This window comes from Suillus subaureus, assembly GCF_016647635.1.
Source record: "Suillus subaureus strain MN1 chromosome Unknown BJ212scaffold_60, whole genome shotgun sequence".
Taxonomy (NCBI): Eukaryota; Fungi; Basidiomycota; class Agaricomycetes; order Boletales; family Suillaceae; genus Suillus; species Suillus subaureus.
In genome coordinates, this window is record NW_024538616.1 from 1 (window position 1) to 24722 (window position 24722).

The 24722-nt window shown below is 44.2% G+C and overlaps 2 protein-coding genes across 2 annotated transcripts; both read left to right on the forward strand.

Moving 5' to 3' along the window:
* Positions 1–3091: 3091 nt before the first annotated feature.
* Positions 3092–3666, forward strand: BJ212DRAFT_1486754 (uncharacterized protein; the record flags this gene model as incomplete). The annotated part of the gene is made up of 2 exons (XM_041341163.1): positions 3092–3372; positions 3435–3666. 2 exons carry the CDS (start codon positions 3092–3094, stop codon positions 3664–3666), a joined length of 513 nt encoding a protein of 170 aa, XP_041186821.1.
* Positions 3667–5033: 1367 nt separating this feature from the next.
* Positions 5034–6788, forward strand: BJ212DRAFT_1284543 (uncharacterized protein; the record flags this gene model as incomplete). Its single annotated transcript, XM_041331830.1, has 4 exons — positions 5034–5131; positions 6186–6357; positions 6406–6551; positions 6602–6788. 4 exons carry the CDS (start codon positions 5034–5036, stop codon positions 6786–6788), a joined length of 603 nt encoding a protein of 200 aa, XP_041186822.1.
* Positions 6789–24722: the final 17934 nt, after the last annotated feature.

A 24722-nucleotide genomic window follows, 5' to 3' on the forward strand; every position in this document is an offset into this window, starting at 1 on the left:
ATCAATAGGATTGGGTCAGATGGGAAGATATATGTATGGATATGTATGGAAAAAGAAGGGAGATGGCCTAACAGACGAGAGATTAATGGACTGTTAAGTTTGGAGGAGGTTCTTTAATGGTATGGGGCTGTATGGGATGGAATACTGTGGGAATGCTTGCTGAGGTTGAGGGAAGATGTAAGGAATGGTTTGAAGAAACATAACATCAATGTTCTTGACTGGCCAGCACAGTCTCCTCCCTAAAGGAGTATAGAGGCAGTAATTAAAGCCAAGTATCCAACTCATTCCCAGATCCCCTTCTGCTGTGTGCTCCACACCTCAGTAGGATCGACTATGCTCCAGATTTACCCCTGAGCTCCGGACCTCCGGATCTCCACTGCTAGCCTGATCCATACCCCCTGTCCCATCCACCCTATGCACACTCCATCCAGCAAGACATCTGGACTTCACCTCATCTTGGATTCCAGACTATATCCACCTTCTCATATCCCGGTCCTGCATCCACCTTGTCTGCCAGATCCCCAGATCTCCGGACCTCTGGATATTAACTCTGGACCTATTCCCACCCTCTGTCCAATATCCTGCGCCTATCCCCATTTAGGCATCTCTGCCTTTCCAGCTTTTGGTTACCTCTTGTTCTGTCTTGCTTATGGATCCTTGTACAAGTCTTCATCTCTGAGTTCATTTACTTATGTTCTGTCTTACTTACTATAATGTGTTTCCACATGCTTGTACATAGCCCTGCTCCTTTGCTTACTGATCCCCTCAGATATTCTCCAGTATATAACCCCTGTAGATACTCCTGTAGTTTCCTCAGTTTGAATATCATCTTAGACTTTGCTCTACCTGCCCAATCCTCTCTTGGACTTTGGTTCACCTAAGTCTGTTCTATCCATCAGGCCTAGGGATTGATTCCCTAGGCCGGAGCTCTGCCTTTCCGGCACTTCCCCTCTTTCCAGACTTAGGTCCAATCCCTGTCCCTCCAACTCTACCTTAGGGTAGTCTACCTCTGTTTGTTTCTACATCGGACTTCATCTGATGTAGCCCCTATTCCTTCCATACCTTCGGATCCCATCAAGCCATTTGATAAAGTTTGGCTTTCCAATGGGTTGGGATTCATGGTGGGAAAGGACAGGTATAAAACACATCTTGCAGAGGCTGCTGACACTTTGGAAAAATCAAGCTGCAACAATCACCAGGTGGTAAATCAAGCAAATGTGGCTCAGCACAAGCTGGAGTCCACAGGTATTGGGGGAGTTGCCTGTGCCAAACACAGTTGCTTTGTCCCTCACTCAATGGTAGATTTTCAGAAAGGTGAAAGGCAAGCCAAACATGCCATTCAATATTCATGAGTTAATTATGCATCATTTGCAGACAAATGAACATGGACTATGCCCTTTGTGAGGCTGCCCAGCATAACATGGAAGGCATCGCCAGGGCTGTCACCTTCTATGATATCAACTATCAATACAACAAGCACTTTTGGGTTTGGGTGGATCAAAGCCAATTTCTCAAAATGGTTCCAGAGTTGACCATTATTCCCAGAATCAGGTTGTGGCATGTCCATGGACATCAGGACAGCTACTATGTCCAATATGTGTTGAATTTTATTGAAGGCATCAGTCGGATCAATGGAGAGATCATAGAGATCCTATGGTCACATCTCAACCTGATTTCCCCTGCTGCTTGGGGAATGTCTTGATTATCAGATGAATGATTCCAATTTCTGCAAGATGATCTGCATGAAAGGGTATATACTATAGGTATCTAACAGAATGATCAATCAGCAGAGTCCGAGGCTATGTACGAAACATATGGATTGTCTATTGGTAAGTAGAAATGGATCACAAATCATGAAATGGAAATGAAGCATAGGTAATGGATCAGGGAGCAGGACAGATATACAGATAACCAAAATACCGGAGTTAGGGGATTACTGAAAGGAGACAAGCGCTGGTTGTGGATTCAGATGAATTGTGGACCAGACAAGACAAGTGGACAGATTGGATGATGAGATGTTGGAGGGAGATAAAATGTGGATTGGATCTGAGATGAGATAAGGATCAGATCTGAAATCCGGATATGCAGATATGACACCAGCTGTCTATAATATATGTCTATCCTACTCTACATATTACCCAGATGGGCCCACCCATCTCCATCAGTAATAATATTTCTCTCAGCCCATCCGCCATCATTGAGGATATTTATAGCATCAGCATAGATGGGCCCACCTGTCCCCATCAGAAATAATATCTCTCCTGGCCTGCATATTGAGAACCTTACCACATTCCTTGGTGAGTTGAGAGTGAAAGCTGCTCGAATGCTGGAGTGAGAGCATACTCTGTGGACCCAAGCAAAGGACAATCAAAACAAGGCTGAGTTTGATTCTTGCCTGCACTTTAAGGCTGCCAAAGCTGAACAACAGCATGCATATGTGCTCACTATGCTTGAACAGCAAATTGAACTGCAGCATCTGTAAGCTCAACCCAACTTTGCTGGTCCCCCACATCAGAGTGCTCCCCCTCCCATTCTGGACTGTCTATTCCATGGGCTGTTGATCTATATCTTAACTACCTTGTCTTCTACTGACATCACTAAGTTCCCACTCCTGTCTATGACTACTAATTAATATCCAGCCATTCGAGTTATTCCTCTTTCAGAGTCTCTTGTTTAATCTTTGCTTCCAACAGCAGAACTTCACTGCTTTGATCCCATACCCTTTCAATATCAGCTGCTCTCTTTCTTTGCTTTTGTCACCACTCTCATTCTAGTTCTCATTGATCCTTGACATACTTGACTCCACTCCTGAAAAATTGATTGATTGTAATGTTGCCCTTATCCTTGTGTTGAATTGCAAAGCTGTGCAAGTGAATGCAGGTAGTAACCCAAAGTCCAGCATACAGGATCCCTTTTTGACCACCAATGTGAACCTGCAAACCTTTCAAGGATGGATAGACCTTAGAGGGTTACAGATCCAAGAAGGTCCAACAATGGCTAGCAGCTTTGATAACATCAGAAGTTCTATGGAATGCTATTACTGCTGTGGTGGCACTGGATCTTTTCCAAGCTGGCATCTCTGCATTTTCTAATGTTATCAAAGAAGCTTGGAAGCCAAAAAATAAACCCTGCCCTAGTGGAATCTTGGCCCTCGGTCTTTTCAGGGCTTGAAATTATTGCTAATCACATCACATTTAGCCACAGAGATGGTGGTGGATCTCCTTCCCTTTTGGATCTTCTGGTCAGTCTGGGAAGAAACCATCATGCAACATTGGCCTTGGCAGATCTCAATGCAGAGCTTGATTATTCACCTGGAGCAATGGTCTATATTGTGCTGGAGCACTTTGTTGGTCCTTGGGGTAATGGAGAATGGTTAGTAATTGCCCATTTCATGAAGGTGTTAAGGTCGTACTCAAGGCTAAATGGATCCAAAGGGCTTCAGCCTCAGCTTGTGCACTGCGCCCCTTACTCGAGTATTATCCCTTATTTCAGGAAGGCAAGACTAATGCATCCGAGAGTTGGGTGGGTAGCATAGCAGATCCGGATGACTTCTGGATGCAGGATAAGTATTGTAAGGCTAATCCGGAGAAGTCCAGACTAGAAACTAGTGGTAGTGACTGTCGTAGACAGAGGTGGATGCGGTTAGACTATAGGAATCAATCCTAAGTCTCGGAGGGTGATGAGAGTAGTGGTACTCAGGTCCAGAGGACAGGAATGAGCAGAACTAAGTTGATATTCAAACTGAGGTGCTACAGAGAGTTACAGGAGCTTATATACTATAGGTATCTAACAGAATGATCAATCAGCAGGGTCTGAGGCTATGTACGAAACATGTGGATAGTCTATTGGTAAGTAGAAATGGATCATGAATAATGAAATGGAAATGAAGCATAGGTAACGGATCAGTGAGTAGGCCAGATATATAGATAACTGAAATACCAGAGTTAGGGGTTTACTGAAAGGAGATGAGCACTGATTGTGGATTTGGATGAGTTGTGGACTGGACCAGACGAGTGGCAGATTGGATGATGAGATGTTGGAGGAAGATAAGATGTGGATTGGATCTGAGATGAGATATGGATTGGATCTGAGATCTGGATATGTGGATATGACAGAACGATGCTATGCACAACAGGGTGGGAATGCCATGGCCAGCTTTTCCCATGCAGAGCTTCTTTTTAGAGTTAGTAGGAAGAAGACAGAAGGGGAAGAGACAGAAAAAGGGTAGACAATAGTACTGGGAAGTCCTGAAAATATTTGTTTTTTTTGGGGGTTATGTAGTCATGCCAAAATTCATGTTGCACTCCAGCCTTTGTGATCCATAATCTCAATGAGCTCAAAAATCACCCCAAGGCATCGTAATAGGCACAGAGTAGCTCCATCTTCATCTGATACTCATCCAACAAAGAGAAAATGAGGTGCTTCCAAATATACATATATCTCATTAAAAACTCAGGGGGGAAAAGATACCTGGAGAGAAGCCAATGCTTCATTTGTTCATGAAGACTCTGACAGCAAGATAGAGCCAACCTCTCCAACAAAACAAAAACACCATCAAAATGTTCAAGATTATTCACTGGGGGAATATGACAGAGAGGTATATGGTGATTTTGGTACAGGAGGCTTACATGGTATCCAATGAAAGACTAAAGTGAGTTCTGTTGAAATCATTATTCTTGAAAACTAGCCAACATTTCAGACTCAAAATGATTTCCTCTGGGAATGCTTGCCTTGGTGAAATCAATATATTACAGTGTTGTTGGGATTGGAACAACTGATGTGTTTGCACATGGAGAAGGGGATACAATTGATGAGACAGAATCAGGATTGTCCAACCTGGTTATTGTGCACTCCACCAGAGTTTACTCACATCACATATCCTGGTGTCAGTGTCCTGGAGCTGAGAAGGACAAACATCTACATCTTCTAAAAGCAAAATTATTTCCTGCCAGCATCACTTGCCTCAATCAGCTTTTACCTTCAATGTTCTAGATAACTTCCTCATAGACACATTGGAGTGCAAGACCTCAGCTATGAGTTTCTACCAAAAGCTACGCCATTTTACCAATAATGCCTTTCCTCATAAAATATCAGTGAGCAATCAATTTATTATTGTACCCCTGGCTTACATGTTAAAAAGAATCACTACCATGAACTTATGAGAGTTTCCTGTACTGTAGAGCTACAACACTAGGTTTGTCACAGGTCACAGCCCTTGACGAATCAAATCTATTTGGTGTGACTGTCACATGAATTTTGGCGGGACAAAGCTAATTTGTGACATTCAGAAAAAAACATAGGAAAAACATAAGTTGTGCACTAATGGGACCAAAAATCATTATACATCGAATTTGTGATGCATCTATGCTTTCCACTCCCATAATCAACCTTTGGAACACTGTTCGAGCCACCTTCCACATCTGAAGCACGACCATTGAAACAAGCCTGACTGAACTGATTGAGGAGCTGAGTGACGCAATGGAGCAGAGGAATTGACCATGCTGTGAAATCATTGGAAAGGCTGAGGAGAGGGGGATTTGTTGAAAAAATGATGGTGTCTGAGCTAAGATCACAGTCCAGTGATGCGCAAAGATCAATGTTGAGTAGCTGCGTGACAGACAGAGTCTGAGATGGGATGGTTGGCTGCATTGAAGTCGGGATGCTGAGTAACTGTTTGATCTCACATCATGCAGAGGGTGGCAGTTTTCTCTGGTCAAAAACATGACCATGTGAGAGTGACTCTGAAACAGTGAATGTATCAGTTTGTGACAGCATGACAGGCACTTGAAAATGGATCATAGACTCACCTGGCAGGCTTTAAGGCCACAGAGTCTCCAAGTCCACTTGTTACCATCATTAGCACTATGCGAGGCGAATCCTGAAGCAAGTTGTCACAATCACGAAGCAGTGGCATGTCATATGGTTGCAAGCAGTGAAGCATCTGTGGGCAAATCTATTTGGGTGTGGTCACAGGTCACATGGACATTCGAACCAGTGACACTGAGTATGACATAATCACATGCTGCACGTGATGAACCTAGTGTTGTAGCTCTACAGTATATGGAGAGATTTGGTTAATAGAATTCAATTTGGCTTTGGACACAAGACAGACAGATCTCCTGGTCCAGAGGATTTAGGTTGCATTATTGACAATGACAAACTGAGCTCATCTTTGTGGTTGGCAGTTGGTTAGTTCTGCAAAGATATGTTGTGGGTGGAAATTTTACAGCACAACATATGAATATGAAGACTCCAGAAGATGATGTTTCACTAGCAGATGAAAATGGATACATGGTAACAGAGGGACCTTATCAAACTCACATAACAGAATTGATTGAAGAGAAAGAAGCAAGTTTTGTATTTCATGACATGTTTCCTTACAAATGTGGTCTGATATAATTTCAGAAATTGTCTTGCAATAATCACTGTGCTGTGAATGCAGCCAATGTCCAGAGAAGTAACCTAAGAGTCACAGGGGTTGGGGCAACAGCATGTGCTAGGCATGGATGTTTTGTTCCCCATGCAGTGGTGGACTTCCAAAAGGGAGAGTGGTCTGTGATTCCATTGTTATATTATGACCATGGGCTAACTGTGTAGTCAGGCAAATGAATATGGACTATTCCATTTGCAATGCTTTGAAATATCCATCAGAAGATATTGGCAGTGCACTCATAATCTATGATGTTGCATGCCAGTGGAGTATCCACTTCTGTCATATGCCATTCTGGACTCTCAACTCTAAATCCACTTCTCTAGATATCCAGATCCAAGATCCAGATCTCCAATGATCTGATCTATTGTTATCTCCCTTCCAGAATCCAAACCTTATATCAGCACCCAACCCCATTTAGACTTCCCCTGTCTCTGGACTCCAGTTAACTATGTTTCCCTTCTGATTACTGATCCATTACATACATTTCATTTCTGGTATTTGTTATTGGTAATCTGTCCTACTTGCTAATAGACTTTATATATGCTTTGTACATAGCCTTTGTGTTTGCTGACTGATTCCTATATGATATATACAGTATATAAACCTCCTGTAACTCTTAGAAATACTCCAGTTTGAATATTATCTTAGTTCCTGCTCATTCCTGTATCCTCTGGACTCGAGCCAAGTCTCTTGTCATATTCTGAGTCTTAGGATTGTATCCTAGACTACATCTCCAGCTCTACCTTAGGGTAGTCTATCCCCTGTTAGTTTCTAGTCTGGACTTTGTCCAGATTAGTCTTATCTGCTTGTCCAAGTAACATCTGGATGTCTGTTGGATTTATCTCACATTTCAGATCCAGATGTCCATTATCCACCCTAGTCAAAACCTGGAAACTTTGGATGACTGTTCTAGCCCTCAGAAATTAAGGGCACATACTCAGGAAAGGGGCACAGCATATGAGCTAAGGCCAAGCCCTTGTGATCTGACCCCCTTGAGCATGCAACCTTAACAGTAAGTAGGAAAGGATCACTAATAATGAAACGGAAATGAAGCATAGGTAATGGATCAGTGAGCAGGACAGATATACAGATAACCAAAGTACCAGAGTCAGGGGGTTACCAAAAGGAGATGAGCACTGATTGTGGATTCAGATGAGTTGTGGACTGGACTGGATGAGTGGACAGATTGGATGATGAGATGTTGGATGGGGATAAGATGTGGATAGGATCAGAGATAAGATGTGGATTGGATCTGAGATGAGATGTGGATATACAGATATGACAGCAGCTAGCCCTTTTTTACATGCCACAACAGCAGACCAGCCTATGTGGTATGAGTCACCAAAGGTCTGGCTGTCCTGCTCTGACATGCTGCAGAGGCAGGGCTGGCTGATGTGGTATGGGTCACAAGGGGTGTCAGCTGTCCTACTACTACATACTGCAGAGGCATGGTCAGCCTATGTAGTAGGGGTCATGAGTGGGGTAGCTGTCCAGTTCCTACATGTCATAGAGGTAGGACTGGCCTATCATGTGGCAGAGTGATGCCTCCTCACATGTCCATGACTCCCACTAAAACCCATTCAGCATCTCAGTCTTCAGCTGATTCAAAAATATCGATCAATTGGAATTTGCAACAAGCAATCACTGGCCCTGCCATTAGCTTGAATCTAAGGTTGGTGTCCATTATTGTGCGCTGCCCTCCTTTGGCTGTGCCCTGGCCCATTGAACTCCACCCTCTGCGTTCCATGCACCCCACACCGCCAGACATGTGAATATCACTGCAACACTGTTGGGGGCAATGACTGACACTTGGGATTCAACATAGGCACCAGCTTCTGTTAGAGGCAGTCGTCTCTATTTGCATGCTAAGGGGAATAGAGGGGATGGACAAGGGCATGGTCAGAGTAGTGGTGCATTGGCTCCCGACTTCTAGAGTGTGAATGACTAATGGATCCAGAGATCTAGGGGTAAGACATCAGACATCCAGATAGGTCCTAGAATCTGGAGGAAATATGGATGTAAGGCTAATCTGGACAAAGTCTGAACTAGAAACTAACAGAGATAGACTATCTGAAGATAGAGTTGAAAGTATGGACTTATAGGAATCTGTTAAGGTCATGTGCTCAAGGGGGTTGGATCACGAGGGCTTGGCCTCAGCTTGTACACTGTGCCCCTTTTCCAAGTATGTGCCCTTAATTTCTGGGGGCTAGAACAGTCGTCTGGAGTTTCCAGGATTTGTCTAGGGTGGATAATGGACATCCGGATCTGAAACATGAGATAAATCCAATGGACATTCAGATGTTACTTGGACAAGTGGATAAGACTAATCTGGATGAAGTCTAGACTAGAAACTAACAGGGGATAGACTACCCTAAGGTAGAGCTGGAGGTGTAGTCTAGGATACAATCCCAAGACTCAGAATACAACAAGAGACTTGGCTCGAGTCCGGAGGACACAGGAATGAGCAGGAACTAAGATGATATTCAAACTAGAGTATTTCCAAGAGTTACAGGAGGTTTATATACTGTAGGTATCATATAGGGATCAGTCAGTGTCATATCCCACAACCTGGACCCATGTTCCATCATATTCCCACGCCTTCTGAGCCTACATCCGGACCACACTTTGTATCCAACTCATTCCCAGATCCCCTTCTGCTGTGTGCTCCACACCTCAGCAGGATCAACTACACTCCAGATTTACCCCTGAGCTCCAGACCATTGGATCTCCACTGCTAGCCTGAACCATAACCCCCTGTCCCATCCACCCTATGTACACTCCATCCAGCAAGACATTTGGACTTCACCTCGTCTCAGATTCCGGACTCTATCCACCTTCTCATATCCTGGTCCTGTATCCACCTTGTCTTCCGGATCCCCAGATCTCCGGACCTCTGGATATTAGCTCCGGACCTATTCCCACCCTCTGTCCAATATCCTGCACCTATCCCCATTTAGGCATTCTCTGCTTTCTGGCTTTCGGTTACCTCTTGTTCTGTCTTGCTTATTGATCCTTGTACAAGTCTTCATCTCCAAGTTCATTTAGTTATGTTCCATCTTACTTACTAATGTGTTTCCACATGCTTGTACATAAATGTTGCATTGGATATTTGCTTACAATCACTGGCCCATAAACCATTGATAGAAGGAGCCATTGATCGGCCATCAACGAGCCTCCTGATGGCATTCCTATATCTGTCAGTAACTTACCACATGAGCCTGGTACAACAAACTTGAAGTGTTATTAGAATTGAATATCAATAGAGTAAAAAATTGTTATGTCTGCAAGCATCTCATGAAGGACTTCCAGCTCATGATTTGGTCATAAGATTTTGCTCTGCACCCATATGTTATAGAAATGAGTTTTAATGAAGCCTTTCAAGTGAGATATAGCATCAGCGAAATGACATCCAGACAAGAGAATAAGGCTTACCAAGGAACAAATTGTGCATTGGATCAATAACAATCTGTTTGTCATATCCCACAATCTGGACTCACATTCCATAATATTCCCATGCCTTTCGAGCCTACATCTGGACCTCACATCTGACTCATTGCCAGATCCCCTTCTGCTGTGTGCTTCACACCCCAGTGTCATATCCCACAATCCAGACCCACGTTCCATCATATTCCCACGCCTTCTGAGCCTACATCTGGACCCCACTTCATATCCAACTCATTCCCAGATCCCCTTCTGCTGTGCGCTCCACACCTCAGCAGGATCGACTATGCTCCAGATTTACCCCTGAGCTCCGGACCTCCGGATCTCCACTGCTAGCCTGATCCATAACCCCCGGTCCCATCCACCCTATGCACACTCCATCCAGCAAGACATCCAGACTTCACCTCGTCTTGGATTCTGGACTATATCCACCTCCTCATATCCTGGTCCTGTATCTACCTTGTCTTCCAGATCCCCAGATCTCCGGACCTATTCCCACCCTCTGTCCAATATCCTGTGCCTATCCCCATTTAGGCATCTCTACCTTTCCAGCTTTCGGTTACCTCTTGTTCCGTCTTGCTTATTGATCCTTGTACAAGTCTTCATCTCTGAGTTTATTTACTTATGTTCCGTCTTACTTACTAATGTATTTCCACATGCTTGTACATAGCCTTGCTCCTTTGCTTACTGATCCCCTCAGATATTGTCCAGTATATAACCCCTGTAGATACTCCTGTAGTTCCTTAGTTTGAATATCAACTTAGACTTGCCCAATCCTCTCTCAGACTTTGGTCCACCTAAGTCTGTCCTACCCATCAGGCCTAGGGATTGATTCCCTAGGCCAGAGCTCTGCCTTTCCAGCACTTACCCTCTTTCTGGACTTAGGTCCAATCCCTGTCTCTCCAACTCTACCTTAGGGTAGTCTACCTCTGTTTGTTTCTACATCGGATGAAGTCCGATGTAGCCCCTATTCCTTCTGGACCTCCAGACCTCCTGTCCCTTGTACCTCCAGGCATCCTGTCCTTCGGACATTCCACCCTCCGTACCTTCAGATGTTCTGTCCTCCTAACCCTCGGATGTCCTATCCTCCTGCCCTCTGTACCTTCAGACATCCTGTCCTTTGTACCTCTGGACATCCTGTCCTTCTGTCCTCCATCCTCCTGTCCTCCAGACCTTCAGACCTCCTATCCTTCCATCCTGTTTCCTGTAGAAGTATTACCTTGCAGTGGGAACTCTCCTGAACACTTCCTGCATTCCTCCAGAACTCTCCTGCACTCCTCCGGATGTTTCCTGCACTCCTCTGGAAGTCCTCTAGCACTCTCCACCAGAGTAGCCAGCCTCCAGAAGTCCTCCGGACTTCGTTGGACCATCATCAGACCTCATATGAAATAAAGGGCACATACTTGGGTAAGGGGCACAGTGTACAAGCTGAGGCCAAGCCCCTCTGAGTCAGTCTCTCTCTCCCTTGAGCAACATGGTTCTTAACACTGTTCAACAAGGTTGAAATACAGAAGGTGAGATAACTGTGTGTAGTGAGTTGCATGTTCCTTGACAAAATTTGTGTGCACTTGGTGTGGTGAGATTCTGGTACTCCTCCCCTAATCTATGCTGCTCCACATCTGTTCAAGGTCTAAAACCTAGAAACTTTTCAATATACATATGTTAGGAATATATGAAATGTACCTCCTTTCTCAAATGCTTTTGGTTTGTCTTTATTGTAGATTGATATCCAACATATGGTGCAAAAGTGAGTATGTGAGTGAGATGTGAACCCTCCAACTTTATGTGCTGCAGGTTTATTGCACACAGCAGTAACAAGAATCACATGCATGAGATGTCCTGTCGGACATGACTCTGTGGGAATCTTGATCCCATCCTTCCAATGATGAAGCAAGTCAGAGACAATTGGACATAAAAACTGCTGAATCTGTCCTTACACCCAGGTAATATGCTTGTGCACATGAGATTTGATGTGCAATATCTAGTGAATTAGCTGTAGTTTGTGAGATTGAGTGAACAATAACTAACCAATACTCTGGAGGTAGATTACATATTGAAAATGAAACTGGACCAGATGAGTGAGATGGTGCAATGTTGCTGTGAATATACAAGAACTGTCATATGCCATTCTGGACTCTCAACTCTAAATCCGCTTCTCCAGATCTCAAATGATCTGATCTATCTTTATCTCCCTTCTGGAATCCAAACCCTATATCAGCACCCAACTCCATTTAGACTGCCCCTGTCTCTGGACTCCGGTTAACCATGTTTCCCTTTTGATTATTGATCTATTACATACATTTCATTTCTGGTGTTCATTATTTGTGATCCGTCCTACTTACTAATAGACTCTGCATATGCTTTGTACATAGCCTTTATATTTGCTGACTGATTCCTATATGATACCTACAGTATATAAACCTCCTGTAACTCTCAGAAATACTCCAGTTCAAATATCATCTTAGTTCCTGCTCATTCCTGTGTCCTCTGGACTTGAGATAAGTCTCTTGTCATATTCCGAGTCTTAGGATTGCATCCTAGACTACATTTCCAACTCTACCTTAAGGGTAGTCCATCCTCTGTTAGTTTCTAGTCTGGACTTTGTCCGGATTAGTCTTATCTGCTTGCCCAGGTAATATCCGGACGTCTGTTGGATTTATCTCACATTTCAGATCTGGATGTCTGTTATCTGCCCTAGTCAAATCCCGGAAACTCCAGATGACTGTTCTAGCCCCCGGAAATTAAGGGCACATACTTGGGAAAGGGGCACAGCATATGAGCTGAGGCCAAGCCCTTGTGATCCGACCCCCTTGAGCACGCAACCTTAACAGTATATTCGAACTCACACCTTTCCAAGTATACTTACATCTATCATGGCTCCTACCAAAACAACAAACCCTCTCCAAGCGGCCAGACTAGTTTCCGCCCGCCAGGATTCTACCCCTATCATCGAAACCTTCAATAGCTTTTCTCAGTGTCGTGTTAGCCAGCGTGCTACTGCTGGAAGCATCTCAGAACTCCTGAGTCGTCAACATCCGGAAACCCCTACATGGACTCCAGCCTTGGCCCCTCTGGGCAAAGGAGATCTGGATGACAATGACAATGATGATAATGATGATGATACCCCTGGCAGAAATCCGCCGGATGGGAATGGTGGAAATCTGGACAATGATCCGGATGATGATGATGATGACGATGAAAATGATGGCCTGAATCTGCAGGACTATGTCATGGTACTCCTATCTGGAGCTATCAACAACCTCGCCCAAAACAATCGTCACACCACCCTTTCCGAAGACCTGAAGGTCAAAGTCCATGAGCCAGATGTCTTTGATGGCACTGAGCCCTGGAGACTGCGAGCATTCTTTGTCCAGTGCAAACTCAATTTCCAGAGCAAACCCAATGCTTTCCATACTGGAAGGTCTAAGGTCAACTTCGCCCAATCTTATCTCAAAGGCATGGCCCTTGAATGGTTTGAACTGGACCTCCTTTCCGACAAGAATACTGATCGTCCAGACTGGATGGATGACTATTCTGAGTTCATGCTTGAACTCCAGACCAATTTCGGACCTCATAACCCCTCTGGAGATGTGGAAATGCAGCTCGAGCAACTCAATATGCGTGATGGACAGTGCATCAATAAGTACATTGTGGAGTTCCAGTGGCTTGCCTCACAAGTCTGCAGATGGGGCGATGGAGCCCTATGCCAACAATTCTATAATGGACTTCCGGCTTGTATCAAAGATGAAATCAGCCACATGGGAAAACCCGCTACCCTCCCAGAATATAAGACCCTCGCACAAACCATAGATGCCCATTATTGGGAACACAAGGGAGAGATCTCCCGCGAAACCAACCCCTCCTCATCCACTCCTCCTAAGCAGTCAGCCTCTGACTGGACCAGCTCCCACTCGTCTGGATCCGGAAGTAACAAATCCGGAAATCAGAATTCCAGACATAAACCCAGAAAACCCACTATGTCCTCTACCTCGTCTGCTTCAAAGGCCCCAGACCTTACCTCCAAGTTGGGTAAGGATGGAAAACTAACTTCCAAGGAATGCCAGAGGCGTTTAGATAAGAAGCTCTGCTTATTCTGTGGTGGACCTGGACACACTGCCTGGGACTGCAACAAATCGACTTCGCATGCTGCTACAGTCACTCTGGAAGCCAAACCGGAAGCCTTGTCCAAGGCGAAAAAATAGTCCACAACCCTCCTGACTCCATATGGGACAGGGGTCATGTTGTCTCAACCCATACAAAGGAGCTACATCTTAATGCTGTCTCTGTTTCTGATCCGACTTCACTCTGTCCATATATCATGATTCTGACGTATCCCAGTATTTCCAAGTTTCTGTCTCTTGTAGATTGTGGTTCCTCTCATTGTTTTATAGATACAAATTTCATCTGAAAATATAAAATCCCTACATACAGAATCCCTCCGCTTCTGCTTCATTTATTTGATGGTACTTGTAATAACAATATTTCCAAAGCCATAGACCTCCCTGTCCAATTTCTGTCCAGTGTAGTTACCTCTGATACATTTTACATTACCCCTTTGGATTCATCTTGTTTTGTCATTCTTGGATATAGCTGGCTCACCTGACACAATCCATTGATTGACTGGGCTTTGGGCAGCATCGAATTCCAGACGACACCTCATGGAATGCCATCGACCCCTCTGACGTCACTTCCACCTCCGGAACCTCTTCCTCCAGTGGAAATCCCTCCTCCAACTACACCAGAACCTTCTGCTGATAAATCTGGTCAGCATATTTCCCTCATTAATGCAGTTGCCTTTTGCCAGGCCTGCAAGATGGAAGGATCCAAGCAGTTCAGCATCTATCTCCGCCCCTCCGGACTGGATCTCCGGTCCGCCTCACTCTCGTCCAAAGCCCCTAACCTTTCCAGAATACCTCCGGAATATCAGGAGTTTGCGGATGTCTTTGATAAGGGCAAAGCTAGTCAACTTCCTCCTCATCGCCCATATGATCTGAAGATTGATTTGGAAGAAGGAGCTAATCCGCCCATTGGAACTATCTATTCCCTTTCTCCAGTTGAGCTTGCAGCTCTCTGCAAGTTCCTTGATGAGAACATTGCAACTGGACTCCTCTGATCCTCATCCTCTCCGCACAGAGCCCCTGTCCTGTTTGTAAAGAAGAAGGATGGCTCCCTACGACTTTGTGTGGATTTCCGAGGCCTCAACCAGATCACCAAGAAAGACTGTTATCCCTTGCCTCTCATTTCCAACCTCTTAGACTCTCCAAGCCGCACTAAAGTTTACACCAAAATCGACCTCTGGTCCGCCTATCATCTTGTCTGGATAGCAGAAAGAGATGAGTGGAAAACTGCTTTCCAGACACGCTATGGCTCCTATGAATGGTTGGTTATGCCGGAAGGTCTTACCAATGCCCCAGCAGCTTTCCAATGCTTTGTCAATAGCATTTTTGTGGATATGCTGGATGTATGCGTTGTTGTGTATCTGGACAACATCCTCATTTATTCCCAAGATCTTGCAACCCATAAGGAACACGTCTGAGAAGTACTATGTCGACTCTGGAAGCATCACCTATATGCTAAACCAGAAAAATGCGAATTCCATTCCTCATCCATGGAATACCTTGGATACCTCCTATCTCCGGATGGCCTTACAATGTCGTCCGAGAAGATCCAAGCTATCACTGACTGGCTGGAACCCCGGAAAGTCAAAGATGTCCAATCTTTCCTCAGATTCGCAAATTTCTATCGTTGATTTATCTGCAACTACTCAGATATTGTGGTCCCACTCACCCGGTTAACTCGCAAGAATGTCCCTTGGAACTTTTCTGAGGACTGCTGGAAATCCTTTGAAACACTCAAGAAAGCCTTCACTTCCCGCTCCAGTGCTGATGCACTGGATGCCAGACGTTCCTATAGTTGTGGAAACAGATGCCTCTGATTATGCTATTGCCGGAATACTTTCCATTGTATGTCCAGACTCAGAGCTTCGTCCGGTAGTGTTCTACTCCCATATGCTTTCCGCTCCAGAACTCAACTATGACACCCATGACAAGGAACTCCTAGCCATTTATGAAGCTTTCTGGACCTGGCGACACTACCTGGAAGGCTCTTCCAAGCCTGTGGATGTTGTCATGACCACAAAAACCTTGAGTACTTCGCAACCACAAAACTCCTTTCCTGCCATCAGGCTTGATGGTCAGAATTCCTGCATCAGTTCAACCTCATTATCCGCTTCCTGTCCCGGAAAACTTGGAGCTAAACCGGATTCCCTCACTAGACATTGGGACGTCTATCCCAAAGAGGGGGATAAGGACTACACTCAAGTTAACCCTCATAATTTCTGTCCGGTATTCACTATGGAACAGCTAGCTTCGTCCCTACAAGCCTCATCCTTAGCAACTCCGGTTCTCAGAGCAGCTGTATTAATGGATATAGAACGACTCTGGACTGACATCCTGACTGCACTCCCTAATGACCCTATTGCCTCCATACATCTTCTGGAACCCTCAGATCCAAGATGGACGGTGGATGTTGATGGTCTCCTCCGCTGTGACAATCATATATATGTTCCAGAATCCAATGATCTACAACTTCGCATACTCTGGAATACTCATGACCACCCCCTATCCAGACATTTTGGTCAAAACTGGATGTTAGAACTCATCTGACACGAATATACCTGGCCCAGAATATGCACCTATGTTAGGGACTATGTTAGATCCTGTACTACCTGCGCCTGAGCCAAGGTTCCGAGACATAAACCCTACAGATTGCTCAAACAGCTCCCTATTCCAGAAAAGCCGTGGAACTCCATTTCCATGGATTTCATAGAACAACTTCCAGACTCATCTGGCTTTACAGCCATCCTCGTCATCATAGATCATCTATCCAAGCAAGCAATATTTGTTCCGACTCATGACACCATTACCTCCCAGGACCTCGACACCTATTCCTACTCCATGTATTCTCTAAGCATGGCATCCCATCCCATGTCACTTCCGATTGAGGTATGGAATTTGTGTCCCACTTCTTCTAGTCCCTAGGGAAAGCACTGGATATGGTTCTCCACTTCACATCCGGATATCATCCAGAAGGAGATGGACAGATGGAAAGAGCCAACCAGACCCTGGAACAATACCTCTGGATTTACTGCAACTACCAGCAGGATAATTGGTCAGAATTATTACCCTTGGCGGAATTCGCATACAACAATGCTCCTGAGTGCTACTACCAGGAGTTTCACCCTTCTTTGCCAACAAGGGATACCATCCAAACATTTCCTGTCCATCCAGAACGCGACCTCTCTTCTGCCCATGCCCGTGATTATGCTATAGATCTCAACTGAGCTTCATCAATTCCTCCAAGAAGAAATGTCCCATGCACAGGAGCGCTATCAGGGCCCTGCAGATGCTAAGCAGAAACCCGCTCCAGACTTCAAGGTCGAAATCTAGTCTTCATCAAAGCACAATATTTCCAGGTCCACTAGACCCTCAAAGAAACTCTCAGAAAAGAACTTAGGACCCTTTGAGATCATATCCCATCCCGGATCCCACTCCTTTACCCTACGTCTTCTGGAATCCATGAAATCTGTCCACCCCATCTTCCATGTCTCCCAGTTAGAACCTGCAACTCCCAACACCATCCCCAATTGCATCCAAGCACCCCCACCTCCAGTGGAAGTTGACAGAGAGCCTGAGTATGAAATTTCCGAAATTCTGGACTCTAAACTTGACTGCCAGAGACGACACTGTCAGCTCCTATACCTTGTCAGTGGTCCAGATATGAGGGAACAGACAAGGAAACATCTTGGCTACTTGCCACAGAGCTTGGAAATGCCTCAGAATTAGTATCTGACTTTCACTCTGCATACCCAGACAAACCAGGTCCCATTTCACTACTTTGAGATACATGCAGATATATGAGTACATTTAGAGGGCAAGAGCAGAAGTCCGGAATCAGGCATCAGTCTCCATGTCACCTCCGGATCCTGCTGGCCTCATTTCCAGCCTCCTTTTCCACCTCTCCCACTCCCTCATCCTCCTGAGCACTCTCCTCTCTGGATCCGGAATCCTGGGATCCGCCTCGGATGTACTCCATAAGGGTGTTCTGGAACTCCCTCTGCTGGTCCAGGAATCTGGCCATACCAATACTCATCCGGTCTGCTGCAGCTCTACTCCCTTCCGCCACCTGAATGCTCCTCTCCAGAAGTCCATTAGTCCAGACCAACTCAGCCACAATACTGTTGGCCGCGGACCCAAGCCTGATCATCATACTCCACATTTGCTTCTTCCGCCCCTATAATAGTAGCCAGATTAGAGATAATGGTCACCTCATCTCCAGAATCCGGATCCGGACTGCGCTGACGTCTCTTCCCCTTGCCTTTGGGAGAAGGAGTCCCCTCCGGACGAGTCCTCTTCTTGTTGGAAGACACGGATGAGGCCTGATCAAAGTATTTCTGATTCTCCTCAGGGCCCTTTGGATGTCCATAGCACTTCTCCTTGGTTTTCCAGCAGGCATCACAAGCCTTTATCTGTCCGGATGTCAAAATACCGGATCCGGACATCCAGAAAATAGACACTTACAGTGGACCTACTACCAGCCTCAACCCAACAGCATTCCCTCCTCTTAGTCACGCAGTTCCTGCATGCCTCCAGATCATATTTCATCTGAGGACAAGCACATTTTCAATTCCGGAACAGTCCAGACCACAGGAAACTCACCTTTTCCGCCCTCCAGGCCTTCTCAGCCCTTTCCTTCCGGATCTCAGCCAACTCCCTCTGCTTCTTCTCCTCATCCTCCTGACATTTCCGCTCTTCCACCTTCCAGAGCTCTTCTGCTTCCGGCACTCTTCTGCTTCATCAGCCAGATGGATGTTGGTCTCCACCTCAGCTAATTCTGCCCTCATCCAGGCCTGATGCAGTTCCAGTTCCTCCCTGGCAGTTTTGGGCTGTTAGATTGGTTGGAAGAGTTGCCAGACATAGTGAATAAGCTGATGGAAGAATATGGGGGGTAAGAATCAAATAGGACACTTTGGCAACACTATATCTGTGAAATCCATCCCCTGGAATCCCCCATCAACTTCTCCATCGTCTCGCACTCATTTCTTCCAGACCCTCATTTCCAACCCCCTGTGCCTCAAGGGTTCGGCCTAAAGGGGGAGATACTGTCATATGCCATTCCAGACTCTCAACTCTAAATCCAGCTTCTCTGGATATCCAGATCTCAAATGATCTGATCTATCTTTATCTTCCTTCTGGAATCCAAACCCTATATCAGCGCCCAACTCCATTTAGACTGCCCCTGTCTCCAGACTCCGGTTAACCATGTTTCCCTTTTGATTATTGATCCGTTACATACATTTCATTTCCAGTGTTCATTATTTGTGATCCGTCCTACTTACTAATAGACTCTGCATATGCTTTGTACATAGCCTTTATGTTTGCTGACTGATTCCTATATGATACCTACAGTATATAAACCTCCTGTAACTCTCAGAAATACTCCAGTTTGAATATCATCTTAGTTCCTGCTCATTCCTGTGTCCTCTGGACTTGAGATAAGTCTCTTGTCATATTCCAAGTCTTAGGATTGCATCCTAGACTACATTTCCAGCTCTACCTTAAGGTAGTCTATCCTCTGTTAGTTTCTAGTCTGGACTTCGTCCAGATTAGTCTTATCCACTTGCCCAGGTAACATCCAGATGTCCGTCAGATTTATCTCACGTTTCAGATCCGGACGTCTGTTATCCGCCCTAGTCAAAACCCAGAAACTCCAGACAACTGTTCTAGCCCCCGGAAATTAAGGGCACATACTTGGGAAAGGGGCACAGCGTATGAGCTGAGGCCAAGCCCTTGTGATCCGACCCCCCTTGAGCACATGACCTTAACACATAACTCAAATTATTGCATTAGACTAGGGTATGGGTTGACCCATGGGTACCAACATTTTCAGAGGCCTACCCATACCCACCTGGGTCAGAGCATCATGGGTGTGATGTAGAGACTCATGTCTCTACAGGTGCATAATGAGCATAATCTCACTTCCTCTCTCAATGCCTTCACTAGCCACAGTGAGCCACACTTACAGCGCAGTGCAGGACAGCTGCCTTAGCACTATGGCCAAGCACAGGGCACAAGCACCAGCAGTCACATGTGCTTACACACTGGATCCCATCACATATCCTTTGAATGTCCTGTCCATGTCCTTCCCAGTCCATCGGTGTGTATTTCCTCTTATTAGTGTTATTCTAACAATACTTCTGTGTCATATGACATTCCTTGTGTCATGGACCCTTACTTATGTGCCCTTACATATGATACATACTCACTTGCTTGGCTCCACACCATGGGAAAGTGCTTAGCAATACTTACACATTATTGGTTGGTTTTCAATACTTACTTCCATTCCATGACCATTGCAGTCCATAGCAGCAGTTATCATCTGAATCCACTTGAGTTTGTCTCACTCACACTTGAATACACCAAAGCACTTTCAGCCACCCCCATCTATTATCTTTGATTCCCTTATTGATTGCCACCCTTACTAAGAGTATCCACTCTCAAGCCTTAGGAAGTGCACTTGAACTTAGTAGCAGCCCGGTGGGCACCTCTTATTTACCTGCTGTCTTATCAGCACCTCTTCTCTCAATGATATCTCACAGAACATATTATATTTCATGGTGCAGAATAAAATGTATAATTTATTCATGTTCTGAGGAGGAGTATCCTGCAATCATGTTTAATGATATCTCACAGAACATATTGTATTTTATGATGCAGAATAAAATGTATAATTCATTCATCTTCTGAGAAGTATCCTGCAAACATTATTTATTTTTTCTTACAAAACATGGAAAATGTTTCACAAATTTTCTCTTACCAAATATGAAAAGGAACTTTTGAGAGTTTCTTTGCTTTTCCTCAACAAAACATTCAAAAAATATTTTGTATTTTTGTTATCTTTTTTCTTAATGTTCTTGGATCAAACATGTAGTGAACTGGATAAAGTAATTGAGACTTTTGATGCACAGAACATTTGAAAAACACAGAAAAAAAATAACATTGTTGTAAGCTGTTATTTGAAAGATAATAAATGAAAAATTTAGCATTTTCCTTGAGAAAAAATGACTAATTTTTGAATCAGGTTCTATGTACAGAAAATCTTTGATACATCAATTTTTTTTTCAATGTTTTCACAAGTAAAATACAAGGAATTTTCTATCTTCTAATTCAATGTTTTTTGGATGTTCTTTGGAGGAAAATGAGTAAATGCCCACAGTGTAGGATCCGTTGTCCTGCATGATTTGGGAATCATGCATGGACATGACTACTAGGTAGCCCCCCTAAAAGACAAAGTCTGTTAGCTTAGGCATCAGGCTAGTCAACCCATACCTTGGTTTCAAACCTTGGTCAAATAGTTCAGTTTCCCCTCTGTGATTCATGAATTTATTATATCTTGAAGAAAAGTCATTTGTAAGATGGGAATCACATAATGACCTAGTTGATATTGTGAAGCAAGAAGGTTAAGGTATTGCCTTGCCTTTGGCTTATTCACTTTGGCTAGAGAAAACCATGGAGAAAAGTTCAAAGCCTAACAAAAACCTATCTAAAAAGCCTGTGTTTTGTGTCTTGTTATTGTATTATTATTTCTGAGTTGTTTTCTCTAGTATTTCCTTGATTTATTTTTTCTATTGGGATGCTCTGACCCATCAGATACTTCACAAAATTGTACCTACAGGGTATGATGTCATATGGCTCCACAGATACTCCTGCAAGTATTCTGTTGAAAGTTATGATGTCATGATGATGTCATGATGATGTCATTTGTTCTGGAATGTTCTGCTCCACAATGACTCACCTCTGATGTCATTACTCCACCTGTGGAATATTCTGGAATGTTCTGCTCCACTTCTGATGTCATTGCTCCGCTTTTTTACTTATATAATATTCCCACACAATATGTATATAAGGAGGGCCCATTCTCCCCCAAAAAAATAGGATCTCCCACTTGCAATCATTTGAATTTCAGTTTGAGCTACTCACTGTGAAGATTGTTGCTTACAAAGAAAGCCCCTTTGAAGTACCAAGTGCAGGGAAAAGACATTCCCTTGAGATTACATAAGTTTCTTATGATAGAAACTTAGTTTATTTGAGACCAGCTTCTCAAACAGTTTGTGAGACCTGCTTCTCACCTAGTTTCCTGATATTGACCAACACAAGCTTTGGTCAATCTGTTCATTTGTGAGACCAGCTTCTTACCTAGTTATCTGATATTGACCAACATGAGCTTTGGTCAATCTGATCATTTGTGAGACCAGTTTCTTACCACTTTGTGCCTATTTGACCAACCAGTCTTTGGTCAACATATTCATATTTGAGACCATAGTCTCTACAGAGGATTATCTTAATGAGGAACCACATTCCAGTGTCTAGACAGTTTATCCTAGACAAGTTTATAAGTTGGGATATAACATAAAAGCTCTGGCTAAGTTAGTCACATTGATTGGTTTAGTGAGCCTCCCAAGAACTCACACGTTATCTACCATGAAAGAAGAAAAGTCGTAGACCATGTTAATCAAGGACTGGCAAAAAGTCTTATCCTAGTGTAATTGTGGTGTCATTACATTTTACACGCATTTATATAAGACCCTTGGTTATTAAGACACTGTTAGCCCTTGAGTATGACCTTAACAGGTGTTCAATTCAAGAATGAGTACAAATCTAACATTTGAACTGAAGGACTTACATTCACATGTCCAAATAGCTCAAGGAACACTCAACCATAATCATCATGCTCAAGCAACTGGTATGCTCAATGTACATGTTGGGTCTTTCAAGTACTCCTTCAGTTGGGCAGACTGAGTTTGAACCAGTATGAGAGATGTGTTTGTGACTCAATGCTTTTTGATTTCATTCAGATCTATCTCCAAAAGCTGTGCATCTGCTTTGTCTTGTCTTGAAACTTATTGTTATTTTCATTCATTAAGTTTAAAACACACCATGATGACACTGGTATGTGTGTTTCTTTGAGAAGGTATGACAGATGCTGTCAATCAGTTGTTCTTGTGCTGACCCTCCATACTTATATGGAAACACGACTCTTGCTATTTCACTGCAACTGGCAATGCTACCAACTTCTCCCACATCTCCGGCAACAGTGTTCTTTGCAAGGAGTGTATATGCACCATCAGCTCATTCCATACATGCAACACTGGTGTCTGTGCTGATCTGATCAACTTGTGCCAGAGAGACAGAGGGTGGAGGGGTGAGTTCCAGAGACTTTTGATGAATTGTGTCTGATGATTTTTTGCCTGCCAATGCAAAGAATGATGTGATTGATTTCATTTGTATGAGATTTTAGTAAGTGAAAGAAATGTAATTATTTTGCTATGAACTCACAGGAATGTACTCTTGTTTAGTTCTCAACTTTAATTTTGATCCAGTCACCCAAGGACATCGCTGGAGGTGGCAGTCATATTGCTAAGGTTGTATTCACATCATTGGGAAGTTTCTTTGATTTTGCCACTCTTCAGCTTCTGAATTGTCTGACAGTCTCCAGAATCTAGCTTGATGTTGACTCTGCATTGGCACTTGATGAAATTTGGCCCAAAATCAATGATAAGTCCTTGTGTCTTTGCCTCATTTAACCTCTGGACTCATTGTTCTAGGGTCATCTGCTGTACTCTCAAGCCTGCAGCTGCCTGAACTTAATTCCAGTGTGTTCTTTTGGACTTCAGTCTTTTGGGTTTCAAGTTACTAATTCAACACTTGCTGTTCATCATTAGTGTGGGCATCTGACTTGTCATTCTCCAAAATCTCAATATACTCCTTTGGCTGGTTGTCTGCAAACTTTGTGGATGATGCCATGCTGGTGGTATAAGAGGGGTGTGATACTAACTGGTTTCCATGGCTTGTAGTGCATGTCAATGACTCATGTTTAGGTGACCAAGGATCCTTTTGACTACAATTGTTCAGTGGGTAATGAGTTGCCATCACCTAATAAAATGATAACTCACCAGAGCTCAAGTGCCATTTCCATTCAAGGAACCATTGCAGACAGACAAGATCCTTCCCTGACATCTTGCTTGATGTGGGCAAAGGTATTCAGAAAGTCATGTATAAGGAGAAAGTCTGCCTGACTCAATTTCAAAGATAGTAGACCTCCTTCTTGTCCCCAACCGAAGATGGCATAAACAGAAGCATGAAGCTCCTCCCAGTGGTCTGCAGAATGCTAGAGTGTCAGGTGCTTAACTCCAAGGATACTCTCAGATGCTAGTCCTTGATTGCTAACTGTCAGAGCAGCTTTTTTCAGCTCATTGTTAAGAACCAGTTTGCTCAAAGGAGAGAGAAACTGACTCAGAGGGGCTTGGCCTCAGCTCATATGCTGTGCCCCTTACCCAAGTATGTGCCCTTCATTTCATATGAGGTCCAATGATAGTCCAACAAAGTCCAGAGGACTTCCGGAGGAGTGTGGGAAATGTCTGGAGGAGTGCAGGAGAATTATGGAGGAATGCAGGAAGTGCTCAGGATAGTTCCCACTGCAAGGTAACACCTCTACAGGAAACAGGATGGAAGGATAGGATGTTCAAAGGTACAGAGGACAGGAGGACAGGAGGGCAGGACGTTCAAAGGTACAGAGGGCAGGACATCTGAGGGTTAGGAGGACAGGACACCCAGAGGTCTGGAAGGAATAGGGGCTACATTGGACTCTGTCCAATGTAGAAACAAACAGAGGTAGACTATCCTAAGGTAGAGTTGGAGAGAACAGGGATTGGACCTAAGTCCGGAAAGAGGGTAAGTGCCAGAAAGGCAAAGCTCCAGCCTAGGAAATCAATCCCTAGGCCTGATGGATA